At 54.9% G+C, this 18956-nt stretch overlaps 1 protein-coding gene across 7 annotated transcripts in view; it reads left to right on the forward strand.

Moving 5' to 3' along the window:
• The window catches only part of DDX31 (DEAD-box helicase 31), a 69056-nt gene that overhangs the window by 35214 nt on the left and 14886 nt on the right, over positions 1-18956 (forward strand). For 2 of the 7 annotated variants that reach the window (XM_062207308.1, XM_062207307.1), the window contains 5 exons: positions 355-494; positions 4939-5020; positions 7249-7320; positions 11728-11839; positions 17485-17653. In XM_062207308.1, coding sequence (XP_062063292.1) covers positions 355-494; positions 4939-5020; positions 7249-7320; positions 11728-11839; positions 17485-17653 — 575 coding nt within the window. Of the gene's footprint in view, positions 1-354; positions 495-4938; positions 5021-7248; positions 7321-11727; positions 11840-17484; positions 17658-18956 lie in introns of those variants that run through there. The other 5 variants (XM_062207310.1, XM_062207309.1, XM_062207311.1 and 2 more) reach the window with 5 other exon arrangements.

The raw sequence follows: 18956 nt of genomic DNA on the forward strand, positions 1-18956 counted from the left end.
GTTCACCCCCACCTGCCTACGTTTTCCCCTTGAAGTCACCTCAGTGAAAAGATGCAAACAGGAAAATGAAGAGACCTGTGGAGAAGTAAAATTAAAACGGAGATATTGGGACGTGAAGACATCGCGTCGTTCTGAAACTTGGCCACTGTTCTCGTTTGCGTGTCAGAGCCTTGTTACTTCCAATGAAGCCAGGAGTTTCAGGGTTGAGTGACTTCTCCTTGTGATTGTGTTAGGGTAACCATAGCACCAGAATTTAATTCTTGGGCTACCTGGAGGCAGGTGAGGGCTATTGCACTTCCAATTAATGGCAGTCCCTTGATGTATGAATGCCTTCATTTTTGTTACCCTTTTTAGTACAACGCTCCGTCTTCACCTGCAGAATACATCCACCGCGTTGGAAGAACCGCCCGGATTGGCTGCCGCGGGAGCAGCCTGCTCATCTTGGCTCCTTCGGAGGCAGAATATGTCAACTCCTTGGCTTCTCACAAAATCAAGTGAGTCAGAACCCTGAACAGTTTCGGCTGATCTCACCTAATTAACTTTCTGTCGCTTTTTGCAGTGGATGGGCTTTGTATGCTGACAAAGAGCCATTAACCCTTGTGATCCCTAAGTGAGTCCCAGAATAGCCAGTGGCAAGAACTAAAACCCTCGTACCGCCGGCACACGGCAGGCTTCCCGTGTTGCAGGGCTCAGTCGTGGGACGACCGCGGTCTCCGCGGTCTCCACGGTGGGGGTCTGAGTTCCTTTCCCCTGCACAGCGAGGCCCAGCCCACCCACACAGCAGCTTGTGGAGCTTTTTACAAGCAGGTTCTACTTCTTGGAATTAACATTTCTTGAAATTAACAAATTGATTTGTCTCCTAATAAATAATTATGCCTTGTACTCCTCCCACAGTCCCTCTCCTCCCCGCAGACAAACCAGGGAGGAAATGGTTTCACGGTGGATGGAACGCAGAGGGCCCATCTGCCGCCAGGACGTTGCTGGTGCCGTCTTGTGTGTAGCACAGTCAGATGGCAGCTCCTCACAGCCCTAGGCCCACAGACCCCGCGGGAGTGGCAGGGGAGCTGACGTGGCAGTAATTCACTTTGGCCACGGAAGTGGATTTATTTGTTTTCTGTGTAGTCTGTAACCCCGGAAGTAGCAGACCCTGAGAGTGAGCAGGCATCTAAAGCCGTGCAGTTTTTGACACCGGCCTGTTTTAAAGAATTTCTTCTACTCGGACATAGCACGATGATGGATAAAAGTACTTTGGGAAACACAGGCACAGCCCTGTCAGCCTAGGGTGGTGGGCACGATATACACCGCGCCCAGAAGTGGCCACGGCTGCTCAGGGGCCACTGAGCACCAGGCTGTGTTGTGGGCGTGGGTCTCAGCCGTGCTGCAGGGTGGGGCTGGCCGATTTCTTGTGTTTTCTTTGCCCACCCCTGTATTTTGTGTAAAACATCAAATAAAACTGAGACTTTTTCCCCCTAAAGTACAAACCTGGAAAAATCCTTGCATTATACATCCAGGCAGACAGGGCCCTGCTACGGGGAGCCCACAGGAGCAGGGGCAGACTTAGACCCACCAGCGAGAGCCGGGCGCACCTGTCCCCAGCTGTGCCTGCCAGGCTTCCCGCCCACAGAGCCCTCCCTCACGCTGATTCCGACTTTTCAGAACTCCTTCCGGGTTGTTAGTGCGGGCATCTATGCGCCGAGGCTTCTCCGAGATGTGCCTCCATCCTTCAGCACCGGGGCAGGCAGGAGGCCGGTCCACGGCAGCAATCTCAGACTGGAAGAGACTGAGAGATGAGCACTCTACCCAGAGCTGCTTCTCCAGCTGAGGGCTAAGGCCCAGGGGCTGGAGGCCGATGGCACCCCTCTTTGTGGCCTTTCTGGGCCACAGCCCAGCACCACCTCGACAGGTGCACTCCAGGAATGCTGGGGGCTGGACGGGGCTGGCTGCCTTCCTCCCTCCCTGTTCTCGGGCTGGGAGCTCAGCCACAGCACGTGGTCCTCCTGTCAGAGGAACTCGGGACCCGGGGAAGCACTCTGGGAATCTTGTGTGGTAGCTGCACGGCAGGAAACGTAGAGCCTGGCCGTCGCTCCGCGCCTGCTTCTCCCCCTCCCGGGCTAGGCCCATGGTTCCTTCTCCCCCCCTTCTCCATCAGGAGCTGTCTGGATGACCTCCTGTGCCCGGTCACTTGGATGTGCTCACCCCAAGAGAAATGAGTGATCCCGGTTCCGCAGGCAGATGGTGATATTCTAACACCAGAGCTATCGGTAGTGCCGCGCCCTGCTTCTTAATTTTTTCTCTAATAAACACGCTTAGGTTGATGGCATCCAAAACTGAAAGGAAAATCAGTAGTCAGCACAGGTAAACCTCGGCAAAGCAAAGAACAAGCGCGGCCATGGCCGTGCTGGCTTCGTCTGGTGCAGTGCAGGCGTTCTTGTCAGAGTTGACACGGGGTCCACTTCACAAAGGCGACATCTGGAGGAGCCTGAGGACGCGGCCGTGGCGAGGACAGAGGGGCAGTGCCAGGAGGAGGAGGCCTGGGCCTTTGGGGGCAGGCGGGAACATGAGCCCGTGAGCCCCGCCTCCCTGGGGCCTGCCCTGGAGATGGGCCGCTGCCTGCCCAGCAGGAGATCGGGGTGGTTACGGCAGTTTCTGTTTGAGGAAAGACTGCTTTGGACGTCTGTATGAGCCGTTTCTTTGACTTAATGTAAAAAATACCTTGGGGCCACTGCTGCGGATTGAGCCACTGCTTGCCCCGCTGTCGGCCTCCCACGTGGGAGCGGCCGGTTGAGTCCTGCCTGCTCTGCTTTATGTCCGACCTCCTGCTGATAACGCACCTCGGGAGGTCCTGGCTGGCGGCCCCCCAAGGGCTAGGGTCCCTGCCACCCATGAGAGAGACCCAGATGGAGTCCCTGGCTCCTGGTCTGGCCCAGCGCTAGCTGATGCAGCCGTCTGGGCAGTGAACCAACAGAGAGAAGACTTCTTTCTGTCTGTCTGCCTTTCGAATAACGAAGTGTTTTTTGAAAGTCTAGTAAGAACTAGTTACAAAACGAACAGTGGGAAACAGCAGACTGGAACATTTTTAGAACACAAAACGTACACTCCTAAATACTGAAAAAAGGAGGAGGAAGAAGAAAATGTGTATGTTTGTACCTGAAAATCTGCGAGCCGGGTGGCGGGATTCTGGGGACGAAGCACAGCGCGTGGCCGCCTGCCTCTAGGTGAGCTGACGCCCTCACGTGCAGGCTCGCAGGCCGGGAGAGCAGCCACCCTGGGCCCTGCCGCCCGTCTGAACGCTCGGAGCCCCACCTCCGCTGCGCCTGGCCGCTTTGCATCTGCCAACTCCTGACTTTTCCCCAGTTCTCCTTTCAGTGTGTTTCTAATGAAAGTCATCACTGGTTTATTAAAATGTAAATGCTTCCTCAAAACGTGTATTTCTCAGATCAGGCGTGAGACAGTTCCCGGAATTTATTCTTCTATCTCTTTTCATAGCAAGGTGAGGTGATTCAGATCCGTTGATATAACCATAAATAATCACAGTAGATTGGCTTTGTTCCTCAGAGCAGCGAGTTCTTAGAGATAGGAAGAAGGCCCTTTTAAACTGTAAATCACTCCATTCATTCTGTTCTGTTCCCCCAAGACAGGGCCCCGTGGCCACACGCCCTTGGGAAAGCCAGGTCTCCCTGGCGCCGGCGTGAGGTCTCTGTGTCTGAGCGTGGACGGCAGGATTTCCTTTCTCCCTTTCTCCCTGCTTCAAGGTTGGACTCTCTGTTCTCATGTTCCCTTTTCCTGAGAAGGTGACAAAGAGAGGTGAGCCAGAGAGAGAGTGGGCTCGTGAGGCAGAGGCAGCTGCCACACCTTGCTCTCCGTGAGAAACATCCGGGGTCTTCCCCGTGCCCCCACCCTCCAGGACCTGCCTCTCGGCTGGACGGACTGGCACTGGCACTGCTGCGAAGACTTCACCTACCCAAAGGGCTGGGAGTCGGCAGCCAAGAGGATGGGCGGGGGCGGGGCTGTTCTCGGAGAGCCGGCTGTCAGCGTGACATTTCACTCACAGCCTGTCAGGAACCTCTGGGGGAGGGGGCTGTCTTCTCCCACCGAGGAAGTTGCCATTCATGTTGTAATTTCCTGTTACAGTTACCAAAAAAAAAACAAAACCATACAACACAATCATTTGTCGCCTTATGATCTGTGTCCCTCGGCCAGAACGCCTCCTAGTCCTCTCCCTGAGAAGCATCTTTTCAACAGCTCAGATTGTCTCCTGCGGCTTGAGCTCCCACGTGGCTGCCCCCCACGCTGGAAACCGTGGCCTTGCACACGGCTGTGCAGTGTGGGCTCCCCAGCCCTCCGTGTGTGATGGTCCCAGATGGCCTCTGTGTGTGCGAGTGAAGCCCAGAGTCTGGCTCCGGCTGTTAGCGTGTAGCGTCAGATTCATCGGAGCCCAGTCGTTCCTCACCCCGGGTAACCGAGAGGCAGCACAGGGAGGATCCCCTAGGTGGGAGGAGGAAGCGGTGGCGCCCCAACAGCCTACGTGAGGCACCGCCCTTGGCCGAGGCAGCTGCCCCAGTGTGGGGACCTTGGCCACCTTTGTTCTTCCTCTCTCTGCTCCGTCGAAAGACTACCTGAAATATTTTATTTCATCCTGCTTAAGTCGTAGCGCTGCATCAGTACTTCCCATCACCACTCAGGCTTTATCTGGAAATCGTGGTGGGATCCTGGGGCTCTGGGGCACTCTGCAGGGGCCGCTGCCTGGCTTGTCTCTGTAATATCCTAGCGGTCTCCTGTCCAGGCTCCCAAGAGCTTAGGAAAATAGCATTGCCCTGGGAAGGAGTTGCTTCTGCTTCCTGTCAGGTTAGCTTGAGGCCAGGCCAGTTTTAGGAACCAAGATTGTGGGTGTTTTTGAAAGAGCAAAACATTGACCTTGATCTGCCCTTCCCTTCACAGTGTCTGTGAGGTTAAGATGGAAGACATTTTGTCTGTTCTGACAAGGGATGACTGCTTCCAAGGGAGAGGACGGGGGAATCAGGTAAGCGTTACGATGTGTCCTGCGCGCTGACGGACTAGACTCTCTTCTCGATTTGGGTGGCGTGGGTTTTGTGTGTAGATTAGTTCTGTCAAGCAAAATGTGCATTTTTAAAGACCAAGAGGGGCTGGCATGCCATATGAACCATATGCTGGTTCGAGTCCCGACTACCCAGTTCCCATCCAGCTCTCTGCTGTGGCCTAGAAAAGCAGCAGCAGATGGCCCAAGTCTTTGGGCCCCTGCACCCATATGGGAGACCCCAGAGGAAGCTCCTGGCTTTGGCCGGGCCCAGCCCTGGCTGCTGGAGCCATTTGGGGAGTGAACCAGCAGTTGGAAGGTCTCTCTCTCTCTCTGTGTCTTCTTCCCTCTCTGTATCTCTGCCTCTCAGATAAAAAGTTATAATTAAAAAAAAAAAAAAAAAAAAAAAAAAAAAACCAGGAACATTAGAAGAGGTCAGATTTTGGTTGTGTTTTTTTTCCTTTTCTTTACTCCTGGATGTGCTGGCTGGCCTCACCCAGTTAATGGGCCACAGTCCTCTCTGGACCCCTGCCAGACGGCGGCAGGCACCCCAGCAAGGAGGGCGAGGCCAGGATGAGTCTGGAGGCAGTGCCGCTGCTGGGCCTGCTGGGTCCTCCCCAGACACCAGCAAGGGCGGCCAGCTAGATGTGTCCATCCCAGACGAGCACAAAAGACACGAAGTTCTCCATGCCTCCCTTCAGACATGCTTAGTTCATCCATTGTTTAGCGTGTGCCTGCTGTCCGCAGAGGAGGCGAGTTGCGATCATTAGGAAGAAAAATTTTTATTATCTGTGCAGTTCCATATGGAGGTTCTGAGCAGGCAGCCCCAAGCCGGCCTGAGCATCCGTGCCTGTTCCTTTTCTGAGGCCTCACCCCTGCCAGGCAGACAGTCCCCGTCCCTCCACTCCAGCCCGCTGCTCAGTTCCTGTGTGTGTGTCTGTGTGTTGTTGTGTGTAATTTTCTCTATGAAATATTAATTTCTTGAATGTTTTACATTTGTTTTCTTATGCCTGAGGACACGCTGGAAAGTCAGAGCCAAATAGATCACTCTCAGGGCTTCTTGTAAGCTTTCGGATTTTCCTTCGTCTGGATCCACCTTCTCCTTGAGGCAAGGAGTGTACCCAGCTGGCCCTGACGTGAGGTTTCCACTGCGGAGTTCCCAGTTAGCCCAAAGCGTGTGTTCTGGACTGGCACTGCGGTCAGCTCTTTACACACCGGCCCCTCCCCAGTCCTTGTAGCAGCCCTGTGAGGCGGATACTGCCCCGGTCATATACGAGGGAACTGAGGCCCAGGGCAAGAGCTTTCCCAGCCCTGTCTGGTGTGCGTGCGTGTGTGTGTGCTGAACCTGTGTACACCTGTGTTTTCTTCTTTTTTTAATTTTCATTTTATTTGAAAGGCAGAGAGAGAAAGTAAGATATCCCATCAGCTGGCCCACTCCCCACATGCCCACAACAGCTGGGGACTGGGACTGAATCCAGGTCTCCCAGGTGGGTGGCAGAGCCATCCTCTGCCTCCTGGGGTGCATGTTAGCAGGGAGCTGGATGGGAAGTAGAGCCAGGACTTGAACCCGGGCACCTCTGTGGGATGCAGGCATCTCAGCTTGTGCAGCAGACCCTCGCCCCAGAGCACATCTGTTTCTGTACCAGCACACCTCCACTGCCATTGGCTACACCAAGAGGATGAAACTCAGTGCTTTTTAAAGGTAATGTTAGCCATTTTCATAGAGGTGAAATTTGGTCAAGAAACAGTATCTGTGCCCAAAAATGCTGTGAGAGTTTCGGTCAAGTTACTTTAAACCAGGTTTGTTTAAAACTTCTCAGCTGTGCTGGACTGTGGATCATCCCTTATCACCAGTTTGTTGCTAGGGAACCGACTGGAAACCAAGCAGGGATTTGCTGGTCTTGGCACGTCTCTGCTCCCGGGTAACCAGCGTTCCCAGGGACCTCGCTGTGGCTCAGGGCAGCTCTGTGGGGTCAGTAAGGGAGCACGTGGGGTTCTGTCAGCAGCTCCCGTCTGTCACCCGCTGTGTGACTTGGGGCAAGTCCTGGCCCTCTGTAAGCCTCAGTTTCTTTACGTGTGACGTTGAGATGATGAGAGTATCCTCGTGAGGAGGCCGGGTGGGGGACGGCCCTGAACCCGGCACGTGCTCCCCGCCAAGTGGTGTTCTCACTGTCGGTATCATTTCTATCACTGTTGTCACGGTGGTTCCTTAGATGAGTGGCGGCTGTAGGATCCAGGCCCAGACTCGGGGACGTGCAGCCCAGCGCCTTTTCTGCTGTATCGTAGTAAGTGGAGCATTCGCATCTGCCTGCTGTGGAGTTGGGAACAAGGTGGTGCCCGTCGGAGCAAGCCCGGTCTGGCGCGCTGCTCCTGGGCCTGGCTGTGGGGCCGGTTTTATCCCCAAGCTCAGATCAGCTCCCTCCAGGGAGCCGGTCATTGTGTGCGGACGTCCATGGGACCTCGTGAGGGAGCAGAGTGGCCGCGTTTCCCTCGCTCTCCGCGCAGCAAGCCACACTCTTTTTTTTCAACATCTGCCCCTCTGTGGCCTGGCAGCAGCCATTCTTCTCCTTAAGCCGCTTCCCTGGCTTGAGGCCAGCCTGGAAGGCTTCCCGAGCCTGCGGGCCATTGTGAGACCCCCGACACACTGGGATGTGAGTGTCTCACAGCTGATGGCTCTGTGACCATGGGCAGATTGTCTTCTCCCCAGCCTTGGTTTTCCCATCTGTGAAATGAGAACAAGAGTGTCCATCGCGCGGGGTTGCTGTGAGGTTTGAACAAAATGGGCGGCCAGGCTCTGGGCAGATCAGGGCCAGAGCCTGCTGTCGGCACTGAGACGGCGGTCAGCTGCTCCTGCCCAGAGAAGATGAAGTGAACGCTGCGACTTTTTTAGTTTTTTAAGATTTGAGGATCTTTGTTTTTAAAATGAAGAAATGGTAAGTGGGGCCGGCGCCGTGGCTCAACAGGCTAATCCTCCGCCTTGCGGCGCCGGCACACCGGGTTCTAGTCCCGGTCGGGGCACCGATCCTGTCCCGGTTGCCCCTCTTCCAGGCCAGCTCTCTGCTGTGGCCAGGGAGTGCAGTGGAGGATGGCCCAAGTGTTTGGGCTCTGCACCCCATGGGAGACCAGGATAAGCACCTGGCTCCTGCCATCGGAACAGCGCGGTGCGCCGGCCGCAGCGCGCTACCGCGGCGGCCATTAGAGGGTGAACCAACGGCAAAGGAAGACCTTTCTCTCTGTTTCTCTCTCTCTCACTGTCCACTCTGCCTGTCAAAAAAAAAAAAAAAAAAAAAAAGAAATGGTAAGTGGGTGGGACTTTGGCTGCAGCCCTCTGGTTAGCTCAGAAAGCTGAATTAACTGTCCTAGAGTCTGAGTGCCGTGTAGACGAGACCTGGCTTCTTGGACCAAACTTAACCTTCATTCAAAGGAAAAAGAAAAATGGAGCTAACTTGATCGTGCTACTGATTGTCACATAGGGCTGATCCTGAGCAAGAGCTTCGTGTGAGCCACCCCCGTCAGCAGTGACAAATGAAGTGCTGGATGCAACTTTCCATTCTGTTGTGTGTTACACAGACACACACACACACACACACACCCAGTGCATCCCAGCTTGGGCAGTGCCGCAGCACACAGGCCGTGCCAGGTGCGTTTGTGTGGCGTCAGCAGCCAGGCCTTGGTGTGGGGAGCTGCTCACCTCATTACGATGCCCGCCTCTCCGCCCAGCTCCACAGTCCATCCTAAGTGGCCCTTTGGCACATACGTTTTTGGGTTTCTGTGAACAGAAAGAAAGCGAGAGAGGCATCTGTAAAATGTATATTTCATTTTTAGGTATATAAAATATATATAGCTGTGTCTGGGTGTGTGAGTGTTCAGCCACCTACAAAGAGAATAAATTTGATCTTTCTACCTGACTGGGAGCACTCCGAAGGTTCTAGGGACCATGGGGGTGAAATGCAGTTTGGCAATAAAGGGCTTGAAACAAAATTCTTCCATTTAGTTTCCAAATATCTTGGAAGTTGGCAGTACCAAGGCACATGCTTTCACATGCACGCGTGCACATCGTGTACAGGCCCACACATGCATGTGCACACACCCCCACAGCTGTTGCCAGCGGAAGCTGCTTGCAGCCACAGTGGTTGAGCTGGCACCTCAGACCCGTCTGCTGCTGCCTGAGCGTGTGAAGTTTTCAAGGCGCGCACACACCCACAGGGCTCTTGGCCCATGAAATACGCCCGTAAAGTTTCCCTCACAAGACGGCTCTGCCCTGGCATTGTGAGATGGTAAGAGCTGACCAGCGCCCCTGGTGCTCTGCTCTTCTGTCAGGAGGCCGTTAGACACAGGGCTTCCCCAAGGGCAGCAGTGGCGTGGAGGCGTGTTCTCCTGGCCACCCGGCCCACCGCTGCGACGTTGGCTTCGTTACCGCTCCTGAGTCTGCGTCCTTGAGAGTGGGAGAGCCTGGGGGCGCTGCTGCTGTCCCCCGGGGGCTGCCCCGCCCTCGGCACGGGCGCCTTCTGCCTGTCTCTGCTGAGATGCCGCGGTGCGCTCTGCCCCTCTGTCTCCAGTTTAAATTTAGACTCCCCAGAAGACAGCAGAACACCTCCTCCGTTCTCAGAAGGGGCAATTTTAAAATAAAGCATCTCTAGGGTGGGGTGGGGGAGTGGGACATGCTTTCTCCCAAGTATACTGGGTTTCCTGCCATTAACTTTTTCTTATATTTTACTCAAACTGACCTCCTCTTTTCAAACGTGTGAACCTAGTTTTATCATTTTCTTCCTACATATTTTACTTGTATACACACTCACATTATATATGTATAATTTTTGGTTTTTGCCTTTTTTTTTTTTTTTTTTGGACTGGGAAGAAAAGATGCCTCATTTTGAAACCTAAAGGGGGGAATAAGAAAAGCCCTTTGTAATATATTGCCATATTATCACTAAATCCCCTGACAGTTGTGACACAGAAGCAAGTCACCTGTCACTTAAGCTTGAGGTCTCTTTAATTTTCTCCTGGAATTCGCACCAGGCTGTCTTTAATTTGAGGCCTTTATTGGAATTCTGAAACCTCTCTGCCTCCCTGGCTCTCAGATCTATTCTGAGAGCTGTTACAGGATGTATACAATAACCAACAGAAGGATTCCGAGAGGGCTGCAGCTCTGTTTATTTAACACTCTGGAGGGATTTTTGTGCTTATTCAGTCCTGGCTGCCCGGCTTTCAATATCGCTTTGACAACCATGCTGCCCTTCTCATTAATTTTAAACAGTTAAAACACAGGAAAAAGAGGAAAAAGTTTTCATTATTAAAGTGCTTTACTTTTTAATAACAGAGGATTCTGGCCGCCGGGGGAAAGGGCACCCTCACTAATTTCACATTCATATTAAAAAAAGCGCGGGGACGGTGACAGTTGCACTGTGGAGGTGGCTTAACGAAAGGAGGCCAGCAAAAAAAGTTTGCATTTCACATCAGATAAGGGGTAGGGGAAAAAAGTCCTCGTTAATGACAATAGCAAATGTCCACTTTGGTAGCAGCGCTCCTGAGCGACTTTTCTCCTGACATTTTAGCAGATGGAACCCTTAGGGGGACCATGTTCTGTGAGATCGGCTAGACTGTCATCAGCCAAACAGGGAGCGAGAATGGGATTTGACTAACGGGACGCATTTCCAGGTTGTTAAGTCTCTATTAATGCAGAGACGAGTGTCAGTGCGCAGAATGAGGTTTTCTCTCCTGTCCGCTTTGTTCTAGAGAGACGTGGGGAGTCCAGGGTGTACCCAATTCAGGCACCGGCACCTGGCCGTCTGCGTGGTGAAGAGGCACGGCCCGGGTCTCGAGGCGGGGCTCCCCGGGGCCCACGCTCAGGGCGGCAGCGGAGGCACAGTGCACCACCGTGCTTGGTGTCATTTGGCGTCTTAGCCTCTGTGGGTCAGAAGATCTGTTCTTGGGATCTCATTTCCACATTCAGTGGCACACGTTGGTGTTTGTTTTAGAGACACAAAGTAAAAGTCACTGGTTTTGGGTGCGTATGTAAAAGAAAAGGAAATGGTTTTCAGGGACTGAGAGAATGAAAAGACGATCCAAACAAGTGTGTGCTTGATTAACATTTTCCGTCCAGCGGGGCGCTGCGCCCCGAGACCCGGGCCGTCTTTGAACCTGGCTTGCTGGCGCAGCCGTCTCTGCCGGGGACTCAGCACGGGATGACTCTGAGAGTCTGCAGCCCTCGAGGAATCTGGGAGCCGCCTTCTTGAGGCCAAGTGTCAGGTCACCGGAGGGCTCTGAGAAGGGGAGCCGGCAGTGCCGCTGAGTGTGAGGGCAGGAAGGGGTTTACGGTGGAGAGGAGGCTTCCTGGCAAACAGCTTCTGCTCCGTGAGGCTTTACATGGCTGACTTGGACTTGGGAAATTCCAAAGTGCCGCTAGTGGTCTTTCATTCTGAGCGTGGATGATAAGAGGTGAGGAAGAAAAGCAAGTAAATACGCAAATAAACAGAGACGCCCTGACCTGCGCCCCCGCAAAGCCAGCCTCCTCCTTGCTCGACGTCAACGTCTTCATAGCTCCTTTTTCCCTGGTAATATCGAAAGGATTACCCTCGCTGGCCCCTGGGTGGTTGCTGTGTGGTTTTACTGTTATTAAATCTATTATAAACTGCTTCATTATTCCTGAATCTCACTCTGCCACTCCTCTAATCCTCCCGTCGCCCTCACAGAAATCCCATGCTGGTGGCCCCCAGGAAACCCGCGCTCGAGCCACAGTCCTGCAGACGGTGTTTGAAGATTACGTGCACTCCAGTGAGAGGACGGTCTCCTGGGCAAAGAAAGGTCAGTCGGCTTCCTGGGTGGCTGTGGGCCGTGAGCACTGCAGGGTGCTGCCCCGCGCCTTCACCCTGTGCCCCGAGGAGGCGGAGAGGCCACCCAGGGATCACTGCTCACCAGCAAAGGCTCGGAAGCGGCCACGGACGGCTTGAAAGTGATAGAAATGTTAGCTTCATCCTTGCCCGTGCTCTGCACAGATGGGGCTTTCCCTTGGCTGACATCAGGCCCAGAGCTTTGACCCAACAACTTGGATCTTGGGGATCTGTTTTTGTCTTTCTTTGAAAACCAGATAGAAGAGAGGTGACACGTCAGTGGAGGAATTGTAGAGATGGAGGTGAGAGCTGGGGACATCAGAGCTAAGCAGTTCCTATTTGAAAAAAAATGGAAAGTAAGAGGGCTGCACAAGGGCCACAGCCCATGCATCCAACCCCTAGGAAGTCTGAAGGAGTTGGGTATTGACTCAGAATTCATAACCTTTGTGGGATACACCGGCTCCTGGGAACGCCAGGCATTAGGGCCGGACTCTGAGCAGTGAGCAGCGCTTGGGGAAGGGGCCGCTGATAGCTGGTGCTGTCCTCAGCCTTGGCTGTACCCATCTGTGTGCCGGGTCTTAGTCCGTGGTGGAGGAGCAGCTCAGGCCAGCCTACCAGCGTGGGGCACTGGAGCATCCTCTCTTTCTATAAATAGAAACACCTTATTTGAAAATACGGTAGCAGCTGGTGAACAGTCCTTGTCTGTCACCATGGAGCTCAGATCATCACTGCAGGAGGTAACCGGTGAGGGCTCGCTGGCTGCCACTGGTACAGAATTAGCGTGTCTCCTTCTAGACCTTTCTTCAGTAACGGCCTGCTGCAGCGTTTCCCCAGAGTCGGTTCTGCAAGTCCTGAGGGCTTCCCTAAGAAGCTGCCTCCAGGGACGGGCTGGGACGTCCGGTCAGGGCGCCTTCCCATGGGGCCTGAGGTTGCCATCAAGCAGCTTCCAGAAGTCCTTGCACAAGTGAAATGAAATGACAGCCAAAGCTTGTTTCTGTGCAAAGAATAATTGAAACCCTGGATAGTGTTGCCCATAATACACATTTTCCGTGAACTTTTCGAAGACCCCCGCTTACACATCAGCGGGTGTTGTGCCATTGAATCAGGGCAAATACAAAAGTTGCAGTGAAGGGCTGGCACTGTGGCATAGCGGTAAGCCCCTGCCTACAGTGCCAGGATCCCATGTGGGCACCTGTTCTGTGGTGGGCTATGTTGGGCCTAAATTCCTATTCCAGGTTCTTGCTTCTTACTTGAAGTATTCTAAGTACAGGCACAAACACAGCGTACAAAGTGATGAAGTTTATTTTTTTTTTTTTATTTGACAGAGTTATAGACAGTGTGAGAGAGACAGAGAGAAAGGTCTTCCTTCCGTTGGTTCACTCCCCTAATGGCTGCCACAGCTGGTGCTGAACCGATCTGAAGCCAGGAGCCAGGTGCTTCTTCCTGGTCTCCTAAGCGGGTGCAGGGGCCCAAGGACCTGGGCCATCCTCCACTGCCTTCCCAGGCCACAGCAAAGAGCTGGACTGGAAGAGGAGCAAGCGGGACTAGAACTGGTACCCATATGGGATGCTGGTGCCACAGGCAGAGGATTAACCAAGTGAGCCACGGTGCAGGCCAGTGATGAAGTTTATTTAAAAGGCGAGGAAAGTGCACACACAGGCGGGCATTGTTCAGGGAGACTGTGCAGGAAGGGAAGAGGGATTTCCATACCCTGCCTGCTGTGGGGGCACGTGAAAAGCGAGCCCCCTCCCGTCTACCAGGCTTCTTATAAGCTTAGAAAGGGGAGTGGTTACATGGGACCACCCCCAAGTCCCAGGAAAGGGGAGGTACATGCTAGGGAAGAGGTCATTTGATTGACAGGTGGGTGGGTGGGATTACATGATGGGGGGAGGTGTGGCGTCCAGCTGGTGACTAATCCAGCTACCTGCCTTGTCCCACATCAAAGCTCCTGGCTCCCAGCTCCAGCCTGACCGGCACAGCCATTTGGGCAGTGAGTCAGTGGATGAAAATATCTCTCTCTGTCTCTCTCTCTCTAATTTTGCCTTTCAAATAAATAAATCAGTCTTTAAAAAAATATAAAAAATGGAAAAGAAACCCACACCATCGTCAGTTTTCGATTTGGGGATCAGTGGTGTTTTGGGGAGATGATAGTTATTTCAAGGCGTCTGAGGTGTCCGGGTCATTGGGGTAAAAGTTGAATTAAGTAGTCCTTAAGGAACATGGTTTGAGTTTTTCTCTCATTATTGTCAGCATTGAACTTATTAATTCCAAGAAATAAGCAGCCACGTGTCTTTTGCCTAAAGGCCATTGGAGCAAGGTCACTCCCCAACTGAGATGTGTGCCATGAAGGAAACAGGGAGAACGGTTCTCTTGTTTGCTAATTGATTTACGCCCCAGATGCCCTGGGTTGACAGAGCACTGGGACAAAGCCCTGTCTGCTGGGGGCTCCGGTGTTTTCTGTCCTGTTACTGAAGATTGTGAATCCCGAATCCCGGGGGATTGTGCAGTCCTTGCCACCCGGAGGTGTGCATTTCGGGAACAACCCTACACGCCATCAGTTGACACCATCTTTTGCATGTCGATCTGCATATGCAAATTCCTCGCTGTTGACTTGTTTCCCTTTACCATTTCAGAACCCACCTCATGAATAATTAACAAAAGCAGCTGGCTTCTGCCTTTACTGCAGACTAGCTGGAGACTGGGCCAAGCAGGCGTTGTTTTCCTGTTGCTTTTTCTGACCCAGCACTTATTGTTGTCAGTTTCCTGCTACTCCCTTGTTGTTTTTAGTGAGGGATTCTGGTTGTGAAAATAGTATTAGCATAATCTGAACCAAAATTTGGAGAACGGGCTCTTTACCTACAGACGCCCCGCCCGGCTGACCTCCTCCACATTCAGGCCTCCCTGCAGGGCAGGAGCTCCGTGTGTTGCATTTGTGCCTGTGCTTGCCAGGGATGCGTCCCAAGGTCCCGGACACGCCAGTGAGGACAGCTCCTTTTCCCCTCTGTGGGACCAGAGGCAGGCCGAACCCTAGGCCAGAGGCTCTTTCCTTCCGCAGCCTGTGGGTGGCTGTGCCCACTGGTGTGTCCCGTGGGCAGGTGTGTGTGCCCTGACCCCGCAGTAGGGTGCTGTTGTCGGAGGGGCGGGAGCAGGGACTGCCTTCATCTTTCCAGGCTGGAGTCCGGGTCCTCTCTCGCTCCTTGATCCTCAGGAGGCCACCCTTCTGAAGGAGGACGAGCCGTCCAGGTCAGTGTCCTAGAGCGGATGTGCCCTGGACGTCCTCGGGCGAAGAGGAAGCAGCGAGTACGGTGTCCACCACCTGGCCACTTCACTTCCGCTGCGTGGTCCCACAGCCCTGTTCCCTTTGTACATTGTAGACGCTGCCAACTCTGGCCCCGCTGCAGCTACGTTGCTGCTTGCCTGAGTTCCCCAAGCGTGGGGTTCCTTGCAGGTCTGTGAGGACAGCCAGCTGTCACTGTCCCCAGTGAGACAAGAGCCTTGAGAGGGAGCTTTAGTAGGATCACGCAGCACGAGAGGCTCCCTGACCAGTTGTCAGGGGAGAGGACATCCTGCCATTCTTAGCAAGCTTGTCATCCCTGTAAGGCTGTTGGCTGGGGACGTGCATCTCCTGGACCCCGTGCTGTCTGCTCAGCTCCTGGGACTGGTGCGGAGAGGGAGGGGAAGGAGGTGAGCAAGGCAGCTCCCTCCGGACGCCCTGCTCACACGGAGGCTGAGCGTGATGAGAAGGGACGAGACCTGGGCTGCGACTGGGCCGAGTGCAGACACTCGGTTGGGTTTGGCTTGACTTGGTTTCAGAGTGAATGTCGGGCTAGGGAGGGAAAGGGAGGAGAGAAGCAGAGGCTGACCCTCTGGAGTCCTCGCCATGGGAGTCTCTCCGAGGACTAGAATATGTGGCTCTGTGTCTAGGAGCCTGTGGGTGCCCCCAGACAGCACAGACCATTTGAAGTGTTAAAGGTTTTCTTGGAAAACGCAAGTCCCTGGTTATTAAAAAGGGGAGGAAGCACCGGTGTCAGAGAGGGTGCTGAGGAGCTGCCTCGGTTATTATTTCTCATCGATTGGGAAAGGAGCTCACTTTGCTCAGTAAACAGAGCTTTGATGGATTCCCTGGACCCTTCCAGGAGCTGATCTGCTAAAATGACACTTTTTATTACTGTTCATAAACGCCGATCTCCAGGTGCTGCTGGGGTATCACATTTAAGCTGTGGGCAAACTTGCCAGTCCAGTGGCTCAACAGGCAAGGGTGAGGGAGGCTATGAGGCCAAGCCTCCTCCTTCAGTGCAGGGCTTGCAGAAGACTAGGGCTGGGAACAGGGGAGCAGCACCCAGCACCCGGGACAGGGGAGCTGGGAACAGAGGGAGCAGCACCCAGCACCCAGGACAGGGTAGCTGGGAACAGAGGGAGCAGCACCCAGCACCCAGGACAGGAGGACTGGGAACAGGGGAGTAGCACCCAGGACAGGGGGAGCAGCACCCAGCACCCGGGACAGGGGAGCTGGGAACAGGGGGAGCAGCACCCAGGACAGGGGAGCTGGGAACAGGGAGAGCAGGACCCAGCACTGGGACAGGGGAGCTGGGAACAGAGGGAGCAGCACCCAGCACCCGGGACAGGAGGACTGGGAACAAGGGAGCAGCACCCAGGACAGGAGGAGCAGCACCCAGCACCCAGGACAGGGGAGCAGCACCAGGACAGGGGGAGCAGCACCCAGCACCCAGGACAGGGGAGCTGGGAACAGGGGGAGCAGCACCCAGCACAGGGGACAGCAGCGCATCACATCGCCCCCCACCCCCGTTGCAGGGGAAGAGGGCAGATGCCCGGTTGCCACTGCTGCCTCTCCCCCGGGAAAGTCTCTCCTCAAAGGAACGCCCAGCTGGTGTGCAGCCAGAGCCCGCCCTCCCAGATGGCTGCTCCCTGCCCAGGGCACCCCTTTCCCGAGACTTTCCTGCGAAATGTTTGGTGAACTTCTGTAACCGTTGGCAGTCTTCAGCTTGTGAGCTGTTCCACAGACTGTTTTAGGTGCTCCACAATTTCCTCTTGAACGTGCCTTTTTCATTTCCTTGCGTACACATTGTTTGAGTCGAAAGCCCGCTAAGGGTCCTGGGTACCTTCAGGCACCCAAGACTAAGACGTGGTGGTGGTTGCCCCAGGCTGGGGGAGCTGAGGCAGGCTCTCTCTGGTGGACGGGCCCTCAGAGCAGGGGCCTTTCGCAGGGTTTAAACACTTGTGTGTGTTAACTGTTAAAAAACAATACTGGGTTCTAATTAGGAAGAACTTTCCCCAGTGTGCGTGTCTAAGGACTTTCTCGGCTCCATAAGAAAACACTGTCCTAGTCAGCATTTCCTGGGTTCCTCACTGATTCTCGCGTTACTCATTTATCCAGCAAACGTCGACCCGCTGGGCCCGCTGGTGCCGAGCCACAGGCTGTGGTCAGGTCTGTAGCGCCACTAGCTTTAGTCGGCTGATAGATATGGCCCGGGATTTTTATGTTTTTTGGTGAGTTTTAGGTTGAGGGTCGCAGTGGCCGTGGTGACTGTCCTGGCTGGACACCTGTAGCCTGGAGAGAGAGACCCCAGTCCTGACAGTGTCTCCCCACCTTCCCCCCAGCTCTGCAGTCTTTCATCCGTGCTTACGCCACCTACCCCCGGGAGCTGAAGCACATCTTCCACGTCCGATCCCTCCACCTGGGGCATGTGGCCAAGAGCTTCGGGCTCAGAGATGCCCCCAAAAATCTCAGTGTCTCGGCTGGAAAGAAGAGGAGAGCCGGCGTGAAGAGGTAAGCGAGCCAAAGGTGGCCCGTGGCAGGCGGCCGGCGGTCCGAGGGTGTTCAGGGAACTTGGCACACTCAGAGCTGCAGGGGGCAGTGGCCACCCCGAAAGTATCTGAGCTGTGTGTGGAGGCTCCTGGTCCAGTCCTGTGGCCAGCTGTGCTGCTGTGGTAGCAAGCTGGGACCCAGTGGGGTGAGGGTGCGGGTCCAGGGGCTGCTGAAGCCCAGGCCCCCAACCAGTGGACCCCAGGGTTGGCCCTGGGCTGGACGCCACACGTCACTCTCCGCGGTGCTGAGGCCTCCTCTCGTCCTGCGCACTCAGAGGCAGGAGAGTTGATGTTCCCCCCGCCCAGAAGGCCTGGAGAGAGCAGAGCCTGGGTGAGGGGTGTTGGCCTTGGTTGGCTGGGCTCTGAGTCCAGCTTCACGGAGCGGGGGTGGTTCTGTGGAAGGTCTTCTGTCCTCAGAGATGTGCGTCTGGAGCAGCGGGCCCAGCCCCTCCCGGGAGCTGCTCCCCTGGGAGCTTTGGGGTGGATGGCACTGTCCCCATGGACGGGGACCGCTCCTGCGGGCGTCCGCTTCAGACCTGGGAGCTCCTGCTGTTCCCTGGCTGCGTGTGTGACAGACACGCTCCCCGAGGAGTGCTGGGGACCCCAGCAGCCAGTGAGGGCCAGGTTTGTCTGGCCTGTTCTGGCAGAGGGAGCGGGGGCCCAGGAGGGAAGCGAGCGCTGATCTTGCAGCAAGGGAGCTTGGGTTTCTCACCATTCTGGTGAGAGTTCCGTTTACCTTCATGTCTCAGAGCCCCAGCGTCCTGGACTACAAAAGGCTGGAAGAAAATCCCTTTTTGGGGAATCCCTGGGCTTGTTTTGAGAGTCAGAATTGGGGGATCCACGCGGACCCTGCGGCGCCCTGCCCATGACGCTCCCTAGGCAGCGTGCCAGAAGGTGGCCGAGTTCAGATCCAGGGACGTCTGGCTCCATCTGTGGGCCTGCACCCACCAGGCTCTTTGTGGTGGATGTGCACTGCCTGGTTCTGGTTTCAGTTTTGGGGTTTCAAGGCGCTTGTACTTGCAGTCACGCCTTATAGTGTGGTGCTCCCGTGGTTCCCAAGGCAGACACCGGCGCTCTCCCCGTGTGCTGCTGTGCCGCAGTGCCTGGGTGAGAGTGGGTACGCCTGGCGAGATTCCTGTGCCCACCCTTCGCTGCTGAGCAGGTCTCCTGCCAGCTCCACTCCCAGGCAGGCACTGTGGCAGCAGAATTCTGGGTCACCGCACATGAGAGTTGGGTCCCTGTCTGGATTTGGCTCGCTGGCATTG

This window comes from Lepus europaeus, chromosome 12, assembly GCF_033115175.1.
Source record: "Lepus europaeus isolate LE1 chromosome 12, mLepTim1.pri, whole genome shotgun sequence".
Lineage (NCBI taxonomy): Eukaryota > Metazoa > Chordata > Mammalia > Lagomorpha > Leporidae > Lepus > Lepus europaeus.